Source organism: Mustela erminea, chromosome 1, assembly GCF_009829155.1.
Source record: "Mustela erminea isolate mMusErm1 chromosome 1, mMusErm1.Pri, whole genome shotgun sequence".
NCBI classification, from domain to species: domain Eukaryota; kingdom Metazoa; phylum Chordata; class Mammalia; order Carnivora; family Mustelidae; genus Mustela; species Mustela erminea.
Window position 1 is genome coordinate 139,678,851 of NC_045614.1, and position 12,117 is coordinate 139,690,967.

At 42.6% G+C, this 12,117-nt stretch overlaps 1 protein-coding gene across 9 annotated transcripts in view; it reads left to right on the forward strand.

The window, feature by feature from the left end:
• PLCH1 (phospholipase C eta 1) overlaps positions 1–12,117 on the forward strand; it is a 223,850-nt gene that overhangs the window by 24,252 nt on the left and 187,481 nt on the right. For 8 of the 9 annotated variants that reach the window (XM_032344188.1, XM_032344197.1, XM_032344180.1 and 5 more), the window contains one exon: positions 8,070–8,188. In XM_032344188.1, coding sequence (XP_032200079.1) covers positions 8,110–8,188 — 79 coding nt within the window. In that variant the 5' untranslated portion in view covers positions 8,070–8,109. Of the gene's footprint in view, positions 1–8,069; positions 8,189–12,117 lie in introns of those variants that run through there. The other variant, XM_032344218.1, reaches the window with a different exon arrangement.

Here is a 12,117-nt window from a genome sequence, read left to right on the forward strand (position 1 = left end):
TGAGCAGAGAGCCTGATGTGGGACTTGATCCCAGGACCCTGAGATCATGACTTGAGCTGAAGACACAGGCTTAACTCACTGAGCCACCCAGGTGCCCCCATTCATTATGTTTTAATTTCGGGCTATAGCCTTCTTCCCCTAGCAATTTGGAGAATACACTGATCTCTTAGACAGTTTTCACAATGCTGGCTGGCCAGCAAATTTGGCCTTGGTGTTTCCGAACTTGGTCCAAGTAGCTCGCTCAAATTTCATTGCAAAGAAACCTCCCACTATCTGATAATCAGAGGACTGACACTTGACTCTGATCCCTTGCAATCTGTCTACTTCAAAGGCTCCTGGCTGGAGGAACAGGGTATGCAGGTTTTTGAAGTCACATTTAAGCTTCTCCTCCTGCCTCCTTTCCTTCATTGATTGGCCCCTACTGGAGTTGAATTGAAGGGTTGGGATGGGAAGAGTGAGTCTTGCCTATCACGAATACCACAGCTCTAGGCTCCTTCCAGAGGGAAGCGGAGTGTCAGGGAAGGAACTTAGCTGGACGGAGTATAGCGTTGGACAGGACACAGTGGATTTGGAGTCTGAAGACATGGGTTTGCAACCTGTTGTGTCCTATTAACCTCTTTGAACTCGTGCTTAATAATCAATGACTTGGGGCGCCTGGGTGGCTCGGTTGTTGGGTGTCTGCCTTCATCTCGGGTCATGATCCCAGGGTCCTGAGATCAAGCCCTGCATCAGGCTCCCTGCTTGGCGGGAGGCCTGCTTCTCCCTCTCTCACTCCTTCTGCTTGTGTTCCCTCTCTTGCTCTGTCTCTGTCAAGTAAATAAATGGAATCTTAAAAAAAAAAAAAAATCAACGACTCATAGGGCTATTGTGTTAGGTTTTTATTTTATTTTGTTGTTTCTAAAGTGTTTTATTTATTCTAGGGAGAGAGTGCACATGCATGGGGTGGGGGGCAGGGTGTGAGTGGGGGTGGAGAGGGAAGTAGAGGTAGAATGTCAAGTGAATTCTGCAACAAGAGCAGAGCCCGCCAGGGGGGCTCCATCTCAGGACCTGAGATAATGACCCAAGCTGAAACCAAGAGTTGGAGGGTTAACCAACCGACTGAGCCACCCAGCCACTCCAATAAGTGTCAGTTTTTTTAAAAGGCAAGATATAAATGGAATATTGTACAAATCATAGTGATTTGCAAAATATATATTGAGAGAATGGGAGGAATGAGAGGGGTAGTGGCAGTTTTTATGGAAGAGGGGTGCCAAGGAGAATGGACTGTGGTGGTAGCAGGTGGGGTAGGTGAACAGGGAGAAGTAGTGGTCAGCATATCAGCGTATCATAGACAGATCCCTCTACTTAAGGGAGGAAAAACAAACAAAAAAGCAACAACATGGATGGATCTAGAGAGTGAAATGCTGAGAGATAAAAGCCAGTCAGAGAAAGACAAATGATTTCACTCACATGTGGAATTTAAGAAACAAAAAATCAAAGAATAAAAGAGAAAAACAAAAAACAGACTCTTAACTGTGGAGAACAAACGGGGTTACCGGAGGGGAGGCAGGTGGAGGGTTGGTGAAGTAGGTGAAGCGGGTTATCCGGATGAGCACTGAGTAATGTGCCGAACTGTTGAGTCGCTACATTGTACACCCGTAACTAATGTTAACTCTACTGGAATTAAACAATTTAAAAATTGTATATGTATTTTTTTGTGTGTATATACAATTATGTTATATATACATATATATGTATATATGTTATATAAATATATATAATGTTCCCTTCATCCTGCAAAGTTCTTTTAAGGATTTTCCTATTTTAATTCCTTTGGCACAGTGTTAAAACTGATTTCCATTTATGAATTTGAATAGTTGTTTTTTATTTATTTGACAGGGAGAGAGAGAAATATATGTATATAGAGAGAGCACTCAAGCAGGGGGAGTGACTGGCAGAGGGAGATGGAGAAGCAGACTCCCCACCGAGCAGGGAGTCCCATGCGGGGCTTGATCCCAGAACCCAGGGATCATGACCTGAACTATAAGCAGATGCTTAATGACTGAGCCCCCCGGGCGCCCTGAATAGTTACCCTTTACTAAGCCATTCAAGTGACTTGAATAGATTTGCAGTGTTTCATAAAACTCATGTTAAAGCAGTGATAGAGATTTGCCTCACATTTAAAAACCACTAAGGGAATTCTGAAGCTTAAGAGAAAGTTTCAGGTTTTGCTTTGCTTCCTACACCTTCAAGGGGCATGAGGAAGACTTTGCTACCAGAACAAAGGACTTGAATGCAGTAGATCTCTAAGGAAATCTCCAGAAAATACAGAATTATATACTGAAACTCAGGACTAGTTAAAAACACTTGCCCCCTGTCCCCCCTGAGTCAGTTGTTAGAGAGGAAGCTAGAACGGAGTGCTTGTGATTGCCAGGCGGCCTCTTCTTCCATTTTGCTCTGCTGACACATCTCACCAGTCAAGACTCTTTGGTTGCAAGTGATAGAAAGCTCAACGTGATGTGGGTTAAACAACACTAAACGAAAAAGGGGATGTACTGTCTCATTTACCTAAAAAGGGCAGGGATAGGTGTAGCTTCAGGTGTGGCTTCAATGATACCGGCAGGACTTCCTTTCTTTTCATTCTTCTGGGATGGATCCAGTCTCACACAGATCCTCAAACAGATCCCTTGTTTTGTTTTTAAATATTTTATTTATTTATTTGACAGAGATAGATCACAAGTATGCAGAGAGGCAGTGGGATGGTGAGGGGCGTGGGGGGGTGGGGGTAGGGAAGGGGAAGCAGGCTCCCCGCTGAGCAGAGAGCTGGATGCAGGGTGCAGGGCTCCATCCCTGGACCCTGGGATCATGACCTGAGCCGAAGGCAGAGGCTTAACCCACTGAGCCACCCAGGCGCCCCAGATCCTCCTCTTGTAGTGACAGGATGGGTGCCTGGAACTTTAGGTTTCGAGGCCTCAAAACTTCAAGTCCAGCAGAAAACTGTTTTTCCAATAGTTCAGACAGAACCCTATGCCTGGTGCTCAGGGGTCTGAAAAGGCTGTGGCCCTGGGGATGCTGTTCTTTGATTTGGCGGGTCTAAGCCACACGCCCACCTGAGCTGGCTTGGGCCAGACACCAGCTACACCTGTGCACGTAAAGGAGCTTTCTAGAGGAGAGCCAGAGGAAGGGGGTTGGGGACAACAGCTCACGGAATGCCTGCAACTGTACCGCTTTTTCTTAGGGGACTTTTGTGAAGCAGTTGTTTGTGTAAAGGATTTCTTTTTCCTCTGTAGAGTGCTAAAAACGTTTTTAAACATCTTTGCTTGTTACTGAAAATACTTCCTGCTTTTCTTAAAGGTGTCATCCGGAATTCCCCTTTTTGTAGGTTGTCCTGTCCTACACTTACAGCTTTCTAAGCATCATATAATTTGACATTGGCAATTTTAGTCACGAACCTACAGATAAAATGGCAAAAGTAAACAAATGTGGAATGATTATAAAGGTGACTTATCATAAAACAAACTTAGGAACTTGTAAACTTTGTGGATATTTATAGTTCATCTGACAGGTGACTCCCCTCTGCGTACTTAACCTGGCTTCTTTCATTTCTTATGGCTGCCTTATTTCTTATGGAGTTTTTTTTTTTTAAGATTTTATTTATTAATTTGACAGGGACAGCACAGCAGGAGGAGGGCCAGAGCGAGAAGCAGACTCCCCGCTGACGGTTGGCTCGATCCCAGGACTCTGGAATCATGACCTGAGCCAAAGACAGATGCTTAACTGACTGAGCCACCCAGGCGCCCCTCTTACTGACTTTTTGGAGTGTGAAGTCTGAGTAGAGTTGATTACAATTTCCGTTTCAAATTACATTTATTTTATAGAAATACGTTGATATGGCTAGAGTATCACAATATATTAGTAAGTTACTGAATTAAAAAAAGTAGATTGCAGCATAGTAGGACCTGATTTATATTTTAAAAAAAGAGGCCACAGTAAACATGGCAGTTGTCTCTGGGTGGTAAGTGACATCACAATGTATGTTTTGTGAGCTTTCGTGTGTGTTTCAAGCTGTAAAAATGGGTAAAAATAAATTGTTAAAAGATACATGCATTTATATAGCATTTCCTGTAACTTTATCATCCATTAAAAAAAATCTTATTAATCTTTTTCTGGAGGCAGAATCTGAAGCCAGTTTTAATAAACCAGTTACTTCCCTATCTAAAGTTTTTTAGTTACTGTAAGTTATTAATTTTATGAATTGTTGCAAGGATTAGGCATCTGTGTGTTCTGTGAAGAGTTCTAAATGTAACATGTATGTTCCATGGACCCCTTGTGAGGTGCAGTAAGTCCCAAAGGAAAGTTGAGTCAATTTTTAAACATCTCTGTTTCTGCTTGAATATTGACCAAACAACTTCAAATTACGTGAATGATGCAATGGAAACACATCTCTAATGTAATCTGAATTGGTATTTTTTTCTTTCATTTTTTTTTTTCTTAAAGATTTTATTTATTTATTTGACAGAGCGAGGTCACAAGTAGACAGAGAGGCAGGCAGAGAGAGAGAGAGAGGGAAGCAGGCTCCCTGCTGAGCAGAGAGCCCGATGTGGGACTCGATCCCAGGACCCTGAGATCATGACCTGAGCCAAAGGCAGTGGCTTAACCCACTGAGCCACCCAGGCGCCCCTGAATTGGTGTTTTTTGAAAAATCAATGAAACTGCATTTTAGTAGATATTTTCACGTATTGTGTTCTTGCAAATGGGACCATGAACCCTTGGGGAATCCCAGCTTTGAGACTCCTGAGGCTGGGTTTCCTGCTAGCTTTATTTAACAGCTAAGTTTGGATGCAAGTGCTGCATCGTTTGGGGTCACATCATAATTTCAGCGTCATGGGATTGAGCCCCACGGGGAGCTCTGTGCTCAGAGGGGAGTCTGCTGGAGATTCTTTTTCTTACTCTCCCTCTGCCCCTCCCCCCACTCATGTGTGTGCATGCTCTCTGATCTCTCTTAAGTAAATAAATCTTAAAAAAAGAAAAAAATCCCACCATATTGTATAACAGTCTAGTTCCTTCTAGCCTGTGATGGCTAGAATCTTGGGTTTGGAATCCGAAGATATGATTTCAAGTCCCACTGTTACCCTTCCCTAGCAGCATGGGTGAATCACTTATGTTAATATCCTCTTCTTTCCTTCTTTCATCTGGTTAAGAGGAAGCCAAGAAAGAGTCAGGTATGTTCATCTGTTTTGCTAATTATTTACAAAAGCACATTATTATTTCATCTTCTAATTCTGCTAACCTTCCCTGGATTGAGAATAAACAGAATGCAAAGGAAAGAATGACACAGGAAACCATAAGATCAAGTGAGTAAGGAAAATTGAGCGTAAATACAGACAGGGTTCTCTTTAATTCCATGTAACTCAAATTATTTCTAATATGAATAATCAGGGCACCTGGGTGGCTTAGTTGAGCATGTCTGCCTGTGGTTCAAGTTGTGATCCCCAGGTCCTGGGATCGAGTCCCACATGGGGCTCCCTGCTCAGTGGGGAGTCTGCTTCTCTCTCTGCCTCTTTCCCTCCCCTCAGCTCATGCTCACTCTTTCTCCCTCCCTCAAATAAATAAAGTCTTCAAAAAATATAAATGAATAGTCAATATACTTCTGTAGAAAACAGGTACTATTGATAATACTAAAATTATTTCCAGTTCTTACAAAAAGGTATTATTAAATATATAGATGTCTTTGGGGTGCCTGGGTGGCTCAATCAGTTGAACGTCTGACTCTTGATTACAGCTCAGGTCATGATCCCAGTGTCCTAGGATTGATCCCTGCATCAGGCTCTTTGCTCAGTGGGGAGTCTGCTTGAGGATTCTCTCTCTCTCCCCACTATGTGCACACGTACTCTCTCAAATATTTAAAAAATATATAGATGTCTTTGAAATTGCATGTATGTATATGTATTTTATACACACATGTATACACACACACACATACATACATATGTAAATGCACAGAAAATGAACTGGAATGATACATACCAAACAAAAGTGGTCATTCTAAGAGAGAGACTACGGAATGAAGGAAGAAGGGTTTTTAAATTTTTAAGGATTTATTTTTTTAAAGATTTTATTGATTTATTTGACAGAGAGAGACACAGCGAGAGAGGGAACACAAGCAGGGGGACGAAGAGAGGGAAAGCAGGCTTCCCGCTGAGCAGGGAGCCTTGAGCTGAAGACAGACGCTTAACCACTGAGCCACCCAGGTGCCCCTAAATTTTTAAGGATTTTTGATGGATTTCAGTGTTGACTTTAAAAAAAATTAATGAGCATATATAACTACTTTGTTTATATAACTAAAGATACTTTTTTAAAGAAGAGCTCTTTGTATTCAGTATTAAGTGGGAGGGGGTGTTATCTCCAGTAATCAACTGTTAGCTGTCATCTTTTATAGTTGGATCTATAGGTGGTTTTAACTTAGATTTGTGGGGCTCATTTTCTTTTTAGAGAGCTTATTTATTTATTTAAGGATTTATTTATTTATTTATTTGTGGTGGGGCGGGGGGAGAGAGAGAGAGCGAGCCCATAAGCAGGCAGAGTGGCAGGCAGAGGCAGAGAGAGAAGCAGGCTCCCCGCTGAGCAGGGAGCCCGATGTGGGACTCTATCCAAGGACCCTGGGATCATGACCTGAGCTGAAGGCAGTGGCTTAACTGACTGAGCCACCCAGGCGTCCCTAGAGAGTTTATTTATTTGACAGAGCAAGTGAGCAAGCTCAAGCAGTGGGAGCAGCAGAACCAGACTCCCCGCTGAGCAGATAGCCCAATGTGGGACTCGATCCCAGGACTCTGGGATCACGACCTGAGCCAAAGGCAGATGCTACCCAGGCACCCCTGGTAGGACTTATCTTCAGCCTGAGGAAGTAGGAGCGACTAAGCCAGACTTAGCCAGGTGGGAGTGAGGCATGAAGCCAGAACAAAAATGGATATGTTGGAGTCAGGTGAGATTGCTGCTGGAGAGGGTTAAGAAGGAGCCTTTGAGCCAAGGAGAAGCTCTGGCAAAAGCGTTAGGAGCCTTCACCAATTGTTCCATTGATGAATAGACAAAGCTCTGATAATTTATTTTTTTCACCAAGTGGCTGACTTCATCCTGGAGTATCTTTACAAAACTCTACATTGTTCTAATAGGACAGATAACAAATCGTTTCCCACCTGTGGGTTTTTCTTCGTGCTGGCCCTGCTTGGTGTTGCCTGGCTTTATTCTGTGACCAGGAAAGGAGCTGGAATTCTGAAAAGTTGCTTTAGCCAAATCCTGTGAACAATGGGGGCCTTGTTCAGGGTTATGCACATCAGCTTTTGGAGGAGTTTAATTCATCAGCTCAGATCTCTGCTTTTCAAATGCTGGCTCTAGTTAGCATTGTGCTCTCTGTGCTGGGGCAAGCCTGACGGAGGGGCAGGCACCGCTTCTTGTCTGCACGGCTTGAGACCTGTGCCCATTTCTCCTTACACCAGTGAGTGTAGTGTGCGCTGAGCCAGGCCTTAATGGTCCTGAATGGGCCACCAGTGAAACCAAAAGAGGGAGGCAAGCTTTCTTACCTGTTTGGCTTATCCATGGCTACACAGACATTGTTATAATTTCTAAGATGCCTAAGGATTGATTGCACAGTCTGCCAGAGGGGTACTAAGCCAAAATTCAGGAACTGGGAATGATGGTTACCTTTCCTCCTAGAGATGAAACTTCCTGAGAAGTCATCGGCTTTGCCTGGTTTTGGTCCTGGCCAAACATGAGCGAGGCCTGGAGCACATCAGCCCGTCCTGAAACTTATTCTCTGGTTGTAGATTTATTCCCCCCTTGAGATGGTAATGACTGAATCCCAAAAGGTGCTGTTTGAAAAAGCTACTGTCCGTGGTGTGTTAAGTGACGTCCTACCCTCTGGGAAGACTTGTGGGAAACTTCTTAGGACTTAGGGGATCCCAGTTCCACGTTTGGAGAAGTTGTATGGGGCCTGTGTTGCCTCATCATGCCGGGTAACTGATGCATTATGTTACCACGGTGAGCGTGTGGCTGCCATTTTCCTCATGTTTGTCTCCCTCTGTTTCCCTCGACAGAGCAATTTGGTTTTGATGCTGTGCCAGCAATCTCCTGACAATGAGCTACTGGAACTTGGAGAAAAGAAACTGTGTGCAGTACCGCAGGCATTTTCTGGTGGACAACAGTGTATTTCATGGTGAGCTGCCTTTTGTGTTTGTGAAGTTGGAGCTTTTAGTTTATTTCTGACAGCACTTTTATTCCAGCGCCCTGGATGCAAATATGGTGTCGTTGTTGGGTTGAACCAAGAGCTCAAGTTAACTCATTTATGGATAATTTGCCTGAGAAGCAAATTGGTCTCATCCACTGGTCTCATCCCCTCCAGGTATAAGCAATGTGCCTGCCCCAATAACCATAATGGGGTTACCACTTTCTTCCTTACAAATTAGTTTAGATCAGTGCCTTTCCTCCTTTATGCTGTCAACTCCAATCCTATCCTTTCTGATGTCTGAAATTTTGGGAGGCTCAACCCATAGTAAGTGTTCAGTTAATAAATGCAAGTCATCAGTCTGCTTGTTACCAGCATGGCATGTGTGTACTGTCAGGCCACAGAGCCATTCAGAGCCCTAACCTGTCATTCTCAGGTGGCCTTACTGCAGCCACCAATCAGAGAGGAATCGAGACTTGTCATTCCTCCCCGCAAACTAAGATGAATTGCTTTTCCCCTGCTGGCGTGTGTGTTTTGTGATACATAGTCAGGGATAAGCTCTGTCAATCCTGCTATCGGGATATTCTTGAGTGAAATTTATTTAAGAGTCAAAGATTTACTTGTGGTCAGTATTTTTGGAGCAATCTCCATCAAAAGCTGGGGGAGATGTAGAGTGTAGAAGGAGAAATTTCCCAGGGATCAGAGTGCTGTTTAACAATCTTATAATCTCAGCTGCCTTCGACTTTCCAAGTTTAGTTCTTTTTTCCTGATTTGGTGACAGACTAATGCTTTATTATTGCTTTAAGTTAAGTTTAAGAGAAGCTCGGACTTACTTACTTTATTAAAGTACTTAAGAGTTGGGGACCTGGGTGGCTCAGTGGGTTAAGCCACTGCCTTCAGCTCAGGTCATGATCCCAGGGTCCTGGGATCGAGCCCCACATGGGGCTCTCTGCTCGGCAGGGAGCCTGCTTCCCTCTATCTCTGCCTGCCTTTCTGCCTACTTGTGATCTCTGCTTGTCAAATAAATAAATAAATAAATAAATCTTTAAAAAAAAAGTACTTAAGAAGTTACAATTTTTTTTTTCTTTTTTCACATTCATTATGCTATCCCACTATAGGACTTTTCTAGGGTAAGGAGTACTTTATCTCACAGGTCAAGAAAGGGAAGCAGAGATGAAATGACTGTCCCAAGTTGACCTAGTTAATTATTATCAAGGTCAAAACTAAATCCTGCCTCTACCTTTCCAGACTGGCTCTCCTGGCATTGCAGTATCTTGCAGGTGAATGACTCATTAGCAAAGGGGAGTTGTGACCTTATCCTGTGGCCCTGAGTTCCACTCTGTTTTTCTGTGAACCTCATCTAAAGTTTCTGTTCATTGCTTCATCTCTGTCTCTCTCTCTCTATCTCTCACACAAACACAAACACACACACACAGCATTTGCTATGAGGTATTTTCTGTTACAAGTTTTTATTTGTAATAAAAAAAGAACAAATATGGTAAGTGAAGAAACGAAGGAGTTAGAAAAAGTACCTTTATTTTTTCAAGATTTATTTTGCATCTAATTAGATAAAGTTCAGATTTAAGTGCTTTCATATAGTATTTTAGAATGCCTTTGTCCAGAGATCTCAAAGGCTTAACGACTTAAAAACAATTTTCTGTGCATTTTTATAGTTGGATTACCGCTTAGTATATTATCATATCATGCTGAAGGCTTGATGAACGCTCGTATTGCTTCGGTTCAACATCTTTGCACGGGTTAATGTTCATCCCTTTTCATGTGGAGGAAGCTGAGGTTCAGGGAATTTGTGAAACGGTGATCTAAATTTCAAACTCTGATCTTTCTAACTCCAAAATGCCATTATTTCTTTTGTTCCAGACAGCTATCTCCCTTTTGGCAGAGAAATCAGCACTCAGAAGCTTAAGTTCTATCCAGTAGTAGTTGCTCTCCTATTAAGTAGCTGTGTTATGATGTGGAGCAAATGGTATAATCCTTTGAGAGCCTCGTTCTCTCCCTGTGAAATGAGCCTGCTGGTGTTGATGATCTCGAGGTTGTCTATAGTTCTAATACCTGAGATTCTATTGAAGTACTTCTGAGAATTCCAACAGTAATTTTTGGGAGGTACCTTTTCACTGAACATGAGATACACAAGGGGGCAGTAGAATACTTAAAATATGAATTGGTTGCTTACATGTTAGAGCTGCGGTTTTCAAGGAATTAGAGATACCAGATTTTCCCAAGATTGAAAGGATGAAAGCAAATTAGAATTATGATTGTATTCATTTATAATAAGGCAGTAGCTATAAGTATTTCTGATAGTGTAAAATACCATTTTGGATTTTTTTTTTTAAAGATTTTTATTTATTTATTTGACAGACAGCGATCACAGGTAGGCAGAGAGGCAGGCAGAGAGAGAGGAGGAAGCAGGCTCCCTGCATAGCAGAGAGCCTGGTGCGGAACTCGATCCCAGGACTCTGGGATCATGACCTGAGCAGAAGGCAGAGGCTTTAACCCATTGAGCCACCCAGGCACCCACCATTTTGGATTTCTGTGCCTAAGGATATGTAATTCGGGAAACTGATGTCTCTACTCCTCCTCTTTGTTTACCTCTGCAAAAATGAACGTCTGTCTGTTAAGATAGGAACTTATTTAACTTAATGGAGATTTGTGAGGAGTCTTGTACATTTTAAGCCAGGGGAGCTCTAGAGACAGTATCTGTGTAGAGGATTTCAGAGCATGCCTGAGAGAAGAGAGAAGGCAGGACTTGTTGGGTCAGAAATGTCTGATACCTTTGGAAGGGGCTTCTGGAATATGGGATATGAGTTTGGATGCTTTTTGCCTACTTGGTTTCTCAAGTAGGATGCTTGGTTTCTCCCTGTTTATGCTGAGAGCTCTTCTCATTTAACCAAATCAAACCAAACAAAAAGAAAGAAAATTTGTTCCATTATAAACAGAAAAAAGCCACTTCTGCTGCAAGATAATAGACTTTTAGACTATGCAGACTTTGTTGTGCAAATTGTGCTTGTTGGACTCCTTACATACAGGTTTAAGCAATAGTCTGGGGAGGAAAGAGCTACATGAAAAATGGACTATATGGGCTACAGTGATCAATAAAAGTAAAAAATCACTTTTTTAAAAAAGTAAAACAGGGATGCCTGGGTGGCTCAGTCGGTTAAGCCACTGCCTTTGGCTCAGGTCATGATCCCATGGTCCTGGGATTGAGTCCCGCATTGCCCTCCTTGCTCAGCGGGGAGCCTGCTTCTCTCTCTGCCTCTGCCTGCCTCTCTGCCTGCTTGTCCTCTCTCTCTGACAAATAAATAAATAAAATATTTAACATTATTTTTATTTTTATTTTTTTAAGATTTTATTTACCCGTTTGACAGACAGAGATCACAAGTAGGCAGGAAGGCAGGCAGAGAGAGAGTGGAGGGGAGAAGCAGTCTCCCCGTCAAGCAGAGAGCCCGATGCGGGACTCGATCCAAGGACCCTGGGATCATGACTTGAGCCTAAGGCACTGGCTTAACCCACTGAGCCAGCCAGGCACCCTAAACAAAACAAAAACAAAACAAAACAAAACAAAAAGTAAAATAGTAACATTTGTAACAAAAAGTAACAAAAGTAATAAAAAAGCAAAAAGTAACATTTGTATACTGTTCCACAGTTCCAAAAGCATATTCATAGCCTCATTTTCTGAGTATGGAGGTGGTGGTATGTTTTCATTACCCATAAACCCACAACCCAAAGATAAACACTGTTAATAGTCTGTTTCTGTCCATTATTTTATCTTCTCTTTCCTCTTTGCAACAATGCTAATGGTAGGAATGGAATGGCTGGAAAAGTTAAAAAATGATCTGTATTGGCTGACAAAAATGACCTGGTTGAATTGACATGGTTCTGTGTTCAGTGATGAGAGCAGCCCT